Source organism: Dendropsophus ebraccatus, chromosome 8, assembly GCF_027789765.1.
Source record: "Dendropsophus ebraccatus isolate aDenEbr1 chromosome 8, aDenEbr1.pat, whole genome shotgun sequence".
In the NCBI taxonomy this organism is placed as follows: Eukaryota; Metazoa; Chordata; class Amphibia; order Anura; family Hylidae; genus Dendropsophus; species Dendropsophus ebraccatus.
This window is the reverse complement of record NC_091461.1, coordinates 69,807,000-69,822,039: the sequence shown is the minus strand read 5'-3', so window position 1 is coordinate 69,822,039 and position 15,040 is coordinate 69,807,000. Positions and strand designations below refer to the sequence as shown.

At 42.9% G+C, this 15,040-nt stretch overlaps 1 protein-coding gene across 2 annotated transcripts in view; it reads left to right on the top strand.

Moving 5' to 3' along the window:
• Positions 1 to 14,370, top strand: part of SGPL1 (sphingosine-1-phosphate lyase 1) — a 42,910-nt gene extending 28,540 nt beyond the window's left edge. For both annotated transcript variants that reach the window (XM_069980631.1, XM_069980632.1), the window contains exons 12-14: positions 2,402 to 2,548; positions 10,302 to 10,422; positions 11,267 to 14,370. In XM_069980631.1, the coding sequence (XP_069836732.1) occupies positions 2,402 to 2,548; positions 10,302 to 10,422; positions 11,267 to 11,407 (409 nt within the window). In that variant the 3' untranslated portion in view covers positions 11,408 to 14,370. The remainder of the gene's footprint in view (positions 1 to 2,401; positions 2,549 to 10,301; positions 10,423 to 11,266) is intronic.
• Positions 14,371 to 15,040: the final 670 nt, after the last annotated feature.

The following is a 15,040-nucleotide window of genomic DNA, read 5'->3' as shown; positions in this document are numbered from 1 at the left end:
AATTAATGCCTTGGAGCAAACCGGACGTAAGGCTGAAGCATAGTTCCTCTCGAGCGACCAAACTGCTTTCCTAGGTAGATCCACATACAAAAATTAAGCCCTCTGCGCATTTCCAACGATGATTCCAAGTGGACATACAGACAACACATTTATGAGCTGTGCCAGCCTAAATTTAACATTTATTCATGAATAATTGAGACCTGAGGAAGGTGCTAATATGTTTCCTAGTGGTTGTTGGAATTAGGACCAGAAATGTGATTTGTTTTTGTATGTGGATCTACCTGTATATCTTGTAATACCTTTGTAAATGTATTCCGATAAATACCGCAGTGTACTAGCTGCACACCCATAAAGTTTAATGCACCAAACCTAGTCTATTAGTGACTGTGTGTGTCTTAGTTTTGCTTAGTCTGTGCCCTTGAAACAAACAAAACATAGTCACTAGTAGATTACATTTGATTTATGACTTGCTGTATAGATTTGAATTCCTTTTTCGAGGTATAATGACGACTGGCCCATAATCTAATGTAAATGGGATCTTAAAAGAATAGCACCAGCATTGTTGGCACTGTATTAGAGGTACATTTGACCTTCTTGTGCCCTGCGCTATTAGACTCTCTTGGTCATCGGTTTAGTATTGCCAAACCTGCTTCTAAATTTCCTTTAGGGTAGCTTCACACGTACCGTATCGCTGCGTTTTTAACGCTGTGTTTTTTGGTGCGATTTTTATTTTTTTTACATGCGTGTGTAAAAAACGCAGCGATACGGTACGTGTGAAGGCACCCTTAACCCCTTAGCGTCCCATGACGTACCTGGTACGTCATGGTGCCGCGGGGGGTGTTCAGAGCGGGGTCCCGCCGGCACCCCGCTCTGAACGGCACCGATCTCGGCTGCAATCTGCAGCCGGGCAGTGCCTCTATTAGCCGGCGCGGGTCCCGTTGCCGCGCCGGCTAATTAAGCACTTGAATGCAGCTGTCAAACCTGACAGCTGCATTGAAGTGCTTTGTACTGCAAGTCCCTGGTGTCTAGTGGGGCGATCGCAGAGGGCAGACCCGTTCTTCTGCCCATGCCGGGCCTCAGCGTCGGAATGACGCTGATTCCGGCTCGGCAATAGATTGCTATGGCCTGCAGCAGGCCATAGCAATCTATCACAGATTACAATGATCTTTGCTGTGTATATACACAGCATTGATCTCTATATACAAGTCCCCAAGGGGGACTTCTAGTTTGTGTAAAAAAAAAAAAGTAAAAATGTGTTTTTATTAATAAAAAATCCCCTACCCTAATAAAAGTCCAAATCACCCCCCTTTTCCCATTTTATAAATATAAATTAATAAATAAACAAATAAACATATTTGGTATCGCCGCGCACGTAATCGCCCGAACTATTAATTATTCACATTCCTGATCTCACACGGTAAACGGCGTCAGCGCAAAAAAATTCCAAAGTGAAATATTGCGCATTTTTGGTCGCATCAAATCCAGAAAAAAATGTAATAAAAAGTGATCAAAAAGTCGTATTTGCGCAATCAAGGTACCGATAGAAAGAACACATCATGGCGCAAAAAATGACACCTGACACAGCCCCATAGACCAAAGGATAAAAGCGCTATAAGCCTGGGAATGGAGCGATTTTAAGGAACATATATTTGTTAACAGTGGTTTGAATTTTTTACAGGCCATCACATAATATAAAAGTTATACATGTTACATATCATTGTAAGCGTAACAACTTGAGGAACATATATAACATGTCAGTTTTACCATAGGGCGAACGGCGTAAATGCTAAACTCCCCAAAATCAAAACAAATTCTTTTTTTTTTCAATTTGACAGCGCAAATGATTTTTTTCCGGTTTTGCAGCATATGTTATGGAAAAATAATGCCTTTCATTACAAAGTACAATTGGTTTGCAAAAAATAAGCGCTCATATAAGTCTCTAGGTGAAAAAATGCAGGCGCTATGGACTTTTAAACATAAAATGGAAAAAGCAAAAGCGCAAAAACGAAAATTGGCTTTGTCCTTAAGGGGTTAAAGGGAACCTGACATGTTCAAAACTGCTGTTAAATCAAGGAGACACATGGTTACCATTCATATACATAGAAAATTGCTTTTATTGTTTAGTGCCATGGGGCTTGAGAAAGCCTCTTTGACACTTTGCACCAGAGAATAAAAGCATTTTTTTAACATTCTGGAAAACTAGACTGATAAATGAAAGGTAACCTGTGTCTTCTTGTCAACAGAATTACAGCTGACCGATTCCCTTCAATTGGTGTAGATGGTCTATATGTGCCAACGCTATTAAACGTTGAGTGAGCGGAGTCTTTTTATCTTTTTCGACGATTACTGTCATAAAATATGGTTTCACCTATTGTATAATTATTTATTTTTTTTATTCAAGGTTGCAGAAAATGAAAGAAATCTTTATTTTTGGGAATCCTGAGGTTTCAGTGATAGCACTTGGGTCACACGTTTTTGATATCTATCGTCTTTCAAACTCTTTGACAGCAAAAGGCTGGAATCTGAATACACTCCAATTTCCATCAAGGTAAGTGATTTATTAAAAAATACACCTGTATCATGAATGTATATTTCATTTATATTTAGGGGAAAGAGCATTTACTTTGGTTGTCATACAAAGTGACCAGTCCCTATAGGCTAACTTTCCTGGTGTGAACCTGGCTTAATTGGGTTATCTAGACAGCAGAAAAGGTCTTCTGCTCTCCGGCGCCCCCACTTCCTCCCTCCGAGACAAAATGGGGGTGATTGATAGCTGTCCAATGTTGGCAATGCCGCTATGAAATCGGGCAGATGTTGGACATTGGGTTACGTGTGTTTTGTCCTCACACAATCCCTGCGACGTGCTCCCCGCCCCCCTTTCTCCTCGAAAGTCATCACCAGGGACAGTCAGAGGGAGGAAGTATCGCACCGAAAAACAGGCAAAGTAGTACCTTTTTCTGCTCTCCGGATAACCCTTTTAACTCTTCCAGCCATTACTATCTATTCATCACAAATTGACTGTTGCTCAGGTCCTTACACTTTTTCTTCCCATTTTTCTTGCCTCAAACACTAACCTGCTCCCTAATTTATTGTCATGGCAGATTGGTGCTTAGGCTAGGTTCACACTAAGTTATTGCAATCCAATTTTTTAAATCCCTTTTTTGCAAAAAAAAAAAGGATAATACAAAACGGATGCACTTATGTGCATCAATTTTGATCCGTTTTTATATTGACTTCCATTATTAACCCCTAGACGATCCTGGCGTACCCGTACATCCCTACACCCTGGTGTCCAGTGTGTGTGTGTGTGGGGACTTTGTCGTGGAGGAGCGGTCCTCGTGTCTGGCACGGCCGGGTTTCTGATCCCGGCTCTGCACTCTATTGCTTTCGGCTGCAGCAACCAAAATCAATAGAGTGCCTACCTCATTGAACTATGCAGTATATTTATACTGCATAGATCAGATCACTGTGCTTATACTAGAAGTCCCCCAGAGTGTAAAAAAAAAAAAAAAAAAAAACTCCCCTAATAAAAGTTTGAATCACCCCCCCCTTTTCCCATGTTATAAATAAAAATAAATAAATAAACAAACATGTTTTATATCGCCGCGTGCGTAATCGCCCAAACTATTAATTTATCACATTCCTGATCTCACACGGTAAACGGCGTAAGCGCCAAAAAATCCGAATCCAAAAAAAAAATGCAAATTTTTGGTTGCATCAAATCCAGAAAAATTGTAATAAAAAGCAATCAAAAAGTCAAATATGCACAATCAAGGTACCGATAGAAAGAAAGAACACATCATGGTGCAAAAAATGACACCTCACACAGCCCCATAGACCAAAGGATAAAAGTGCTATAAGCCTGGGAGTGGAGCAATTTTAAGGAACATATTTGTTAACAATGGTTTTAATTTTTAAAAGCCATCAAATAAAATAATACATGTTACATATCGTTGTAATCGTAACGACTTGAGGAACATATATAACAAGACAAGTTTTACCCCAGGGCAACGGCGTAAAAACAACCCCCCCCCCCTCCCCACCCCCAAATAAAAAAAAAATAATAATAATATATATATATTATGATGTCCCTGGACGTCATGCTTTCCCTGCCTCCCCCCTCTGTCCCTAGGTGAGATCGGGCAGCAGGAGGAGGCTGTGTCACACAGCCTCCTCCTGCTGCCACCGCCCGGAGGGGAGCCGCGCTCCCCCCCCCAGGCAGTTAACCCCATAAACGCCGCTGTCAATGCGACCGAAGCGTCTATGGGGAGATTCAGTGTCCCCCGCCGATCGGGCGGCGGGGGGAGGCTGCAGAACGCTGCCTCCCCCCACCGCCACTCAATGTGTGTCCCCTGGCCCCCTCCCCTCGTCCCCCGATAACGGCGGATCGCCGCTACTACCGTTTTAGCGGCGATCCGCCGGTACCGGGCATTACCGGCGCCGCCGATAGCTTTCATCTCCCCCCACCGTGAATCCACGGTGGGGGGGAGATGAAAAATGTCCCCTCAGACCCCAGATCAGCCCCCCGATCACCCTACCCGGGCGGCCATCAGATCCAAGATGGCCGCCCCCATCCCTGCGAACAAACTATGTTTGTTCGCAGGGATGGAAATGAATTAGTGATCAAAGCCCCATGCTCTCCGCCACCGGAGGTAGCGGAGAGCATGGGGCAGTGATCGGGGACCCCCCCGTGTGGTCCCGGAGCAGGCGATCGGCGGTATATACTATATACCGCCAATCGCCTGTTCCCAGTGCTGATCAGCACTTTTTATCCCCTGTCACCATAAATCATTGGTGACAGGGGATAAAAAGTGTCACCGTGCCCCCCCCCCCAGTCGCCCCCCCACCCCCCCAGTCACCCCCGTCCCCCAGTCACCCCACCTTCCCCACATACGTTACCTGATCCACGGAGCTCCGTCCTCCTCGACGTCCAGGCTGATTCTGAAGTGCGCATGCGCTCCAGAATCAGTTATCTCAGAAAATTTAAAGTGCCAATTTGGTTTCTGTCACTGAACTATGATTACTGTGATAGAAAATATCTCAGTAATCATAGTAATACAGTGAAAATTAATGTATAAAGTACAAAAAGTGAAAAACATACAAAGAAATAAAACACACAATTTTTATTATAGTAATAATTGCAGTTTACTCCCAGATTACCCCTAGCCCCCCCAAATTACCCGTAACCACCGCAGGTTGCCCATATCCGCCCCAGATTGCACGTAACCACCGCACGTTGCCCATAACCACCGCACGTTGCCCATAACCACCGCACGTTGCCACTAACCGCCGCACGTTGCCACTAACCGCCGCACGTTGCCCATAACCGCCGCACGTTGCCCATAACCGCCGCACGTTGCCCATAACCGCCGCACGTTGCCCATAACCGCCGCACGTTACCCATAACCGCCGCACGTTGCCTGTAACTACCCCAAATTGCCAGTGACCCCCTCCAGGTGGTCCGTAATCAGCCCCGATTGCCCGTAACCCCCCATATTGCACGTAACCACTGCACGTTGCCTCTAACTCACACACGTTGCCAGTGACCCCCTCCAGATTGCCGTAACCACCCAAAATTACATGTACCCACCCCTGATTACCTATAAGTACTTCCGTTTATCCGTAACCACCCCAGATTGTCTGTAACCACCCCATGTTGCCCGTAACCACCGCAGATTGTCTGTAACCCCCCCAGGTTGCCCCTAATCACATGTAATTCCCCCCAGATTGCCTCTAACCACCGCACGTTGCCCCCGACCACCGCACGTTGCCCCCGACCACCGCACGTTGCCCCCGACCACCGCACGTTGCCCCCGACCAGGTTCCCATCCCAGATTACCTATAAGCACTTCAGTTTATCCGTAACCACCCCACGTTGCCCGTAACCACCGCAGATTGCCCATAACCACCCCAGATTGCCCATAACCACCCCAGATTGCCCATAACCACCCCACATTACCTGTAATCTAATTTTTTTATTGTATTTTAGTAACTGCGCTATTCTAATAACATTACTAGCTGCGGTTTTGCTCCAGCAAATTGGCGCTCCCTTCCTTCTGAGCCCTGCTGTGTGCCCATACAGTGGTTTATGCCCACATATGGGGTACCGTTGTACTCAGGAGAACCTGCGTTACAGATTTTAGGGTACATTTTTTTTCTCCCATTCCTCGTGAAATTGAGAAATTTTAAACTAAACGAACATATATTGGAAAAATTCGAGTTTTTCATATTTACTGTCTTATTTTGAATACTTTCCTCTAATACCTGTGGGGTCAAACCGCTCACTGCACCCCAAGATGAATTCTTTGAGGGGTGCACTTTCCAAAATGGGGTGACTTTTGGGGGGGTTCTCTTCTGCGGACACTACAGGGGCACTGCAAACGCACCTGGGGCTCAGAAACTTCTTCAGCAAAATCTGAACTGAAAATGCTAATTGGCGCTCCCTTCCTTCTGAGCCCTCCTGTCTGCCCATACAGTGGTTTATGCCCCCATATGGGGTACTCTTGTACTTAGGAGAACCTGCGTTACAAATTTTGGGGTGCGGATTCTCTCATGTTCCTTGTGAAATTGAGAAATTTTAAACTAAACGAACATATTATTGGAAAAATTCGAGTTTTTCATTTTTACTGTCTTAATTTTAAATACTTTGCTCTAATACCTGTGGGGTCAAAATGGTCACCACACCCCAAGATGAATTCTTTGAGGGGTGTACTTTCCAAAATGGGGTGACTTTTGGGGGGGTTCTCTTCTACGGACACTACAGGGGCGCTGCAAACGCACCTGGCGCTCAGAAACTTCTTCAGCAAAATCTGCACTGAAAATGCTAATTGGCGCTCCTTCCCTTCTGAGCCCCGCTGTGTGCCCATACAGTGGTTTATGCCCACATATGGGGTACCGTTGTATTCAGGAGAACCTGCGTTACAATTTTTGGGGTACTTTTTTTCTCTTTTTCCTTGTGAAATTGAGAAATTTCAAACTAAACGAACATATTATTGGAAAAATTCGAGGTTTTTCATTTTTACTGTCTAATTTTGAATACTTTCCTCTAATGCATGTGGGGTCAAAATGCTCATCCTACCCCAAGATGAATTCTTTGAGGGGTGTACTTTCGAAAATGGGGTGACTTTTGGGGGGATTCTATTCTGCTGACACTGCAGGGGCACTGCAAACGCACCTGGCGCTCAAACTTTTTCAGAAAAATCTGCATTAAAAAAGCTAATTGGCGCTCCTTCCTTTCTGAGCCCGGCTGTGTGCCCATACAGTGGTTTACGCCCACATATGGGGTACTGTTGTACTCAAGAGAACCTGTGTTACAAATTTTGGGGTGCAGATTCTCTCATGTTCCTTTTGGAAAGGAGAAACTTTAATCTAAACATATATATTATTGGTAAATTAAAATTTTCGATTTTTTTAAGGCCTAATTGTGAATACTTTCCTCCAGCCCCTGTAGGGTTAAAATGCTAATTATACCCCTAGATTAATTCTTTAAAGGGAACCAATCACCCCGAAAATCAATGTAAAGACAAGGATATGTGCTGATAGATCACCCAGCACACTTCCCAAATATGCCCCTGTAACCTCTGTGCCCCCCTCAATGAGACAGTAATCTTACTTCTTGTCACGCGCTGTATGTAAATTTTTGCTAACTAGTCCGGGTGGGCGTATGTAGTCCTGGTGGGCGTATGTAGTCACGGTCCGTGGGCGTATCTACTCACGGTCCGGGGGCGTATGTAGTCGCGGTCTTCGGCTGTAATCACGCCCAGAGGGGCGTGATTCGGCGGCTTGCGGTCCAGTGACGTCATCCGGCGGCTTGCGTTCCGCGTCGCGGCCGCGCCGACGTGTTCGGGAACCCGCGCATGCGCAGTACGTCAGCGTCGTCTCCCGCCGTACTGCGCATGCGCGGGTTCCCGAACACGTCAGCGCGGCCGCGACGCGGAACGCAAGCCGCCGGATGACGTCACTGGACCGCAAGCCGCCGAATCACGCCCCTCTGGGCGTGATTACAGCCGAAGACCGCGACTACATACGCCCCCGGACCGTGAGTAGATACGCCCACGGACCGTGACTACATACGCCCACCAGGACTACATACGCCCACCCGGACTAGTTAGCAAAAATTTACATACAGCGCGTGACAAGAAGAAAGTAAGATTACTGTCTCATTGAGGGGGGCACAGAGGTTACAGGGGCATATTTGGGAAGTGTGCTGGGTGATCTATCAGCACATATCCTTGTCTTTACATCGATTTTCGGGGTGATTGGTTCCCTTTAAGGTGTCTAGTTTCCAAAATGGGGTCACTTATGGGGGTTTCCAGTATACAAGCCTCCTAAATCAACTTAAAAAAAGAACTGGTCCCTAAAAAAAAATCAGTTTTGGAAACTTTCACAAAATGTGATAATTTGCTAATAAATTTCTAAGCCCCATAACAGCCTAAAAAAGTAAAATATGTTTCCCAAATTATGCCAGAATAAAGAGCACATATTGGTAATGTGATTTAGTAACTAATTTATGTGCTATGACTTCCTTTTTTAGAAGCAGAAAATTTCAGAAGTTCACAAAAAACACACAAAGTAATGACCAAATTTTGCCACTAATATAAAGTGCCATATGTGACGAAAAAACAATCTCAGAATCGCTAGCATACGTTAAAGCATCACTGAGCTATAAGCGCATAAAGTGAGACAGGTCAGATTTTGAAAAATGAGCCTGGTCATTAAGGCCAAAACAGGCTGCGGAGGCAAGGGGATATATTAATAATTATTAATTAATAATTTATTTATTTATTTTTTATTTACCGTATTTTTCGGACTATAAGGCGCACTTAAAATACTATGGTTTTCTAAGAAATTGTAAGTGCGCCTTATAGTCCAGTGCGCCTTATATATGGACCGGGACAGCTCCGGCCACCATGGCGCAGATATGCTGCTGAGCTCACATCTCCCAGCCGCACAGCGCAGCGCTCCCTCACCTGGACTCCCGACCCATGGCTCCGCAGGCCTGTCCTGCTGTCCCGCTCTCCCTTTGTAGCGCTGTACCGCTCTCCCTGCTCTCCGCAGCCTGGATACAGGCTTCAGGCATAGATTTTCATTCAATAGCGCCACCTAGTGGCCAGAGGTTATAGAGCAACACTGTACTGTACTGAGGCTCCTAACTATGGTGGCCACAATGCTCCATGCAGAATTCTGCCAACGGGACTCGCTGGCAGAATTCTGCCTATCCTGCATGATGCATTACGGCCACCATAGTTAGGAGCCTCAGTAAGTACTGTGATCAGCAGTTGACTTACGTTTTTCGTCAGTTCAAACTTATACACTATAATGCGGTGCGCCTTATGGTCTGGTGCGCCTTATGGTCTGGTGCGCCTTATGGTCTGGTGCGCCTTATGGTCTGGTGCGCCTTATGGTCTGGTGCGCCTTATATATGAACCTAGATGGCTTAGCAGGCTAAAATTGAAGGTGCGCCTTATAGTCTGGTGCGCTTTATATATGAACCTAGATGGCTTAGCAGGCTAAAATTGAAGGTGCGCCTTATAGTCTGGTGCGCCTTATATATGACCCTAGATGGCTTAGCAGGCTAAAATTGAAGGTGCGCCTTATAGTCTGGTGCGCCTTATAGTCTGGTGCGCCTTATAGTCTGGTGCGCCATATATATGAACCTAGATGGCTTAGCAGGCTAAAATTGAAGGTGCGCCTTATAGTCCGAAAAATACGGTATTTTTATTTTTTTCAATTTCACCACACATTTAATTTTTATTCAGCCAGTCATTGCAAAGTACAATTAGTGGCGCAAAAAATAAGGGCTCGTGGGTTTCTAGGTGAAAAAATGCAACTGCTACGGCCTTTTAAGCACAAGGAGGAAAAAACGAAAATGCAAAAATTTAAATTGGCCCTGTCCTCTAAGGGTAAAAAAAACAAAAAAAAAAAAAACAATTAAAACTGTCCACTTTTTTTTTTAACATGCACAAAAATGTAGTCTACCTCATTTTTGTGTCTGTTAAAAAAAAACTTTTTTTTTTGTTTTGTTTTTTTTTTAGAATTGAAGTCAATGGAAAAACAGACCAAAACGGATGCACACAAATGCGTTTTTTTGCAAAAAAAGTTTGAAAAAAGGATTTCAAATAACGTAGTGTGAACCCATCCTTATTCATCGATTTTTTTTTTTTTTTTTTTTTTTTTTTTTTTTTTTTTTTTTTCTTGCTAGTTTTGTATTTCTGTGATATTTTTAGTAAATGCGTGTATTGTGTTGGGAATGTGCTATCCCCTGCAGTGTGGATGCTTATTTTCTGTCTGTTTCCTCTCAGTATTCATATATGTCTCACGATGCTGCATACAAAACCTGGAGTAGCACAACTTTTTGTGAAGGACGTCCAAGAATCTGTGTCTGTGATAATGAAAGATCCTGGAGCCAAAACTACTGGAGTGGTAAAACCTGACTTTGTTTTGTATCATATGGGAATTTGTGAAGCATTAAAGGGTATTTCTGGTATTTATTACCATCTCCCTTACTGATGAGCTGATGGAAGGGAACAGGCAATTGGGTGAATGTTGTGGCTATTATCAGGCACAGCCCCATATATTTTGTTGCAGTTGGGCCTAGTCCTGCTGCTCAGTCTCACTTAATGGAATAGATCTGGGCTACATGTAGTACCAGGCACATGTGCCACAAGGTTTGCAGAGCTGTACCTTCTTGTTGGGTTAGGTGGGATTTACTTGACTCTGTTTACTCAGAGAAACGTCTGCATGGCATTTCTGATGCAGGTTGAAATTCTGCCCGAAGAACTGACATGAATTCTTGAGGCAGAAATCTTTAGCATTAATTTATAGTCAATGGGAGTTTGTAATGGTGTGTTTACACAGGGAGATTTATCTGACAGATTTTTATTGCCAAAGCCAGGAACAAACAATAAACAGAGAACAGGTCAAGGAAAGACTGAGATTTCTCCTCTTCTCAAATCCATTCCTGACTTTGGCCTAAAAAATCTGTCAAATAAATCTCTGTGTAAGCACACGGTAATTCTGCTTTATTTCAGCAGAAAGTCGAGCAGAATTTCAGTAAGGAAATTTGCAAACTTGTCAATTTGCATTTGCATACTCTGGAAAACGCTATTGGTTTCCTGTTATACCCCAAGTGCCCCCACTCCACCTAAATTATGAGATGGTAGTTTTTAACATCACAGGGTGGGCACGTATGAAAGTAAAATCTTGGTAGAATCAATTCAGGAAATGCAATTTTATACATAAATATATTATATGTTCTCTCTTTTAGGGTGCAATATATGGGATGGCTCAGACGATTCCTGATAGGTCCTTGGTCACGGAAATTTCCAAAGCCTTCCTGGACTGCTTGTACCTCACAGAATTACCACCCAGTCCCAAACAGATAAATGGCTCGTCTGGACATCACTAGACATAACTACTTTCCTCAAGGCGGTACTATTCCCTAGGGCAGCAAAATCTCATGGAGAGTGCTTTTTAGTACTTCATACTCATTTTCACTTTTAAGGGACTTGTCTCTTTGATTTTATATATATTATATACAAAATATATTCTATATAAATTCCCAATCAATAAGGTACTAGTTGCCTAGAATATTCTTCCTTTCCCACAGATTGCAAAATGTGAGTAATTTACGTGTCTCGCAAGCTCCAAGAATTGTTGGTAGCAATGTCTGTCCCTCTGATATGTTTATCTATGTGTTCCTGTCTGTTCATACTTAAAATCATGTCTATTTCACAGTTGTGATGTCCGTGCTAATACTCAAAAAACGCAATGTAAATCACTTGAGAAGAACATGATTCATTACCATCCTATGTTGCATTTCAGCGCATTTATTATGTTCTGTTATCAATATTGGCAATTGCTATACTTAGTGTCACTGTCATTATAACTTTCAAAACCTAAATCAACAGCAGTTGTGAAATAAAGCAAATTTGCAATTTACATTCATTATTATTTCATTTTTTATTTTTTTTTTAGTTATCATGGAAAACATGGCACTTAATGCAGGAGGTCCCGGCTCAATGCATCTGTCTAGCAAATGAAAGTCCTGTGTTTCCCATAATAACTATAAAAAAATGAATGTAAATTGCAAACTTTCTTAATGATGTCCCCTGTTGATTCAGATTTTTAAATTAAAAACTACAGTGACATTTTAAAGTGATATTGTCACCCCCTACCCATTACTCTATGTGCAGTTCTCCATACCATCCACAAGATTAGATGCTGCACATTTGATATATACCTGTATAAATTGCGTCCGTGTCGACCCTCTGCTGTAATATCCCTTCATTTCATCTGTGGACAGTGTCAACTAGGCGGGGCTTCATGACAGTTGAGCCCTCTTCCTAGCCAGGAGGTGTGGCCCAACTTCCATGAAGCCCCACCTAGGTGACATTAACTGATGAAATGAAGTGAGAGGGGATGTGGTGGTGACAGGATTACTTTAAAGATGTGAGCTTCCAATGTACTTTGATGACTGGCTCCACAGATCTTTATAGTCACATTGCTTAGTTTAAGAGTGCATTTACACATACAGGATCTGCCCTGGCCCAAATATCTGAGGGGGCCCTAAACCACCTAAGACATCTGTTTTATAAATGACACGTGCTGTGGTCTTTTTTTTTTAGATTTTACATTGGAGCCAATGAACTTCATGTTATGCCCCTGGTTCTTTGTAATTATTAGGTTGTTTTAAGCATAAAACATAGTGAGTGGGCAGATGGGTGGCTGCTTCCAGCATTACCCCATCCTATCATTGACTGACATTTGTTCCCTTCTTTGGCAAAATAGTGTTTTCTCTTTCAAGGGAGCAAGGCAGAGTATTGGTCAGCGCAGTCATGAACATGGTGACAGGTACCCTTTCAGTAACCACCGCAGTAGTTGCAGACATGTAACTGCCTGAGTCCACCGGCTCTTGCTTGATCTCTGATTAAATTTTCTTTTTTTTTTAAATGGACAGATTTTCTATCAGACTTTTATGTATTGTTTACATCTTAATTCACGAGCATGTGGTTGTCCTCTGCTACCTCCACCCATTACCTTTATAAAATGACCTTCATTGATCTTAGTTTGTCTTATGACAAACATTATAATAAGCACAAAAGGAGGCGATTATGCTGCTAAATTGGAGACAGGTGCAACCATGGAAAGGTCTGTGCAGCATGTGATCACTACTGCAAAAGCGTGATCTCTTCTGTCACTAGGAGCTTCACAGCAGAATGACACAGAAAGAAGTGAAATGTCACTACTTTATCCACATGGTCCACCACCTAAGATGCGTTGGTTGGTGGCTAGCTGACTGTTCATTGGTGCTCCAAAGGCAGTGTTCATGTTAAAGGCCAATATCCCATATGTCACTCTAATAGTTGTATAATATGATCCATGTGCAGCCTTATGAAATTGCGCACTCCAAATCTGTATTGTTAAACACTTTGTGGCAGATAGCTGTGGTGCTCTCCACATGTAGTTGCATTTTATGCAATGCTTTTGTGCGCTGGGTATGCATTGTGTAACACAGGGTTTCCAATTTCGGAGGGGACATTGGTATAGTCTTATACTATTGAGACATTGCATGAATCCTAATCCCGACATCAGAGGGCGCCAATTCAGATAATTTCCTTTGTGTTACACACAGTAGAACCAGTTGTTTTAAGAAAGGGAATTTGTACATAAGTGTATTTTCCCTGTTTAATAGAGGGCACTTTAAGGATGCTCTTATACACTGTCTATTAGGAGAATGGAAAATAGGGGGGTTAAGTAGTTAGAGGTAAAGCACACTGATGTTAACTATTATCTAGATGTTGAATTTGGGTAAATTCCTATAGAAAGATTCTAATGGTAAAACCGTACATCTATTGTTAGTTACCATATGTTTATGTGCATGTGCACAATGTCAATTTTTAGCCACTGTAACATTTTTGCTGTGCATCGGCTCAATGAAGATGAACCTGTTGCCTAGTAGATGGACTACTAAACCTGCATGGTGACTTCAGACAAGCGCAAACCACACGGGGAGAATTACAAAGTGGCTGTGAACACTGGGCTTAGCCTAGCATTGCTCACTGGCTGTACACACCGTAGCAGATTTGACACCTTATTGGATAGTGTAGTCCCCTCTGCACTGTAGATGTTGAAGCCATGCTTGCCTTTAGGTACTTTTTAAAGCTGGGATCACATGCTACAACTGTGAACGTGCAGATTTTAAAAAAATAAATAAGATTTTACAGAGGGAAATCCACATTTAAATCCCATATAAATCTGAAAAAAGGCATTTGTAGTAATTAAGTCTGTCAGTTATGTGTGTGTGTTTTTTTTTTTTTTTTTTTTAAACGCATGTAAGGGTACAAACCCACTTGACGTATTTGCTGCGTGAATCAGTCTTAAAAATAAGCAGGCAAAACGCAGTTTGGCTTTATACAATTGTTCTGCGTTAAAATACGCAATTGCGTATTTTTGAAGCGTGAAGCTACATGCGTTTTTCGCACAGGTTGTTAACAACTGATGCTTTGCTAACAACAAGCTTCACGCTTCAAAAATACGCAATTGCGTATTTTAACGCAGAACAATTGTATAAAGCCAACCCGCCTTTTGCCTGCTTATTTTTAAGACTGATTCACGCAGCAAATACGTCAAGTGGGTTTGTACCCTAAAGGTCCTTTTAGACCTAACTATCTTCGTCCATCAGCGAGAAGCAGTGCCTGTATTGCTATCGGACCCACATCCCCTGTTCATACTTTGCCACAGTACAAAACATGAGATCAGCCGAGGATCTGGTGCTTTTCCATTTCTTGGCTGATCGCTGTCACTTATATATGGGCCGTTTCTAGCAACCCTCCTGACCAATAATTGGCCCATGTAAAAGGCCTAATCACATGTTGCTGCGTTATCATGGTGAAATTGACTACAAGGCCACATAAAGTTTTGCAAGCAATCAATAACCCTGCGGTTGTGTCTTATTTTTGCTGTAGCAACCACAGTCATTTATAATAATGCTATTAATTTTAATTTTAGAATGTCATTTTGCTACTTATGTCTTTCTGTT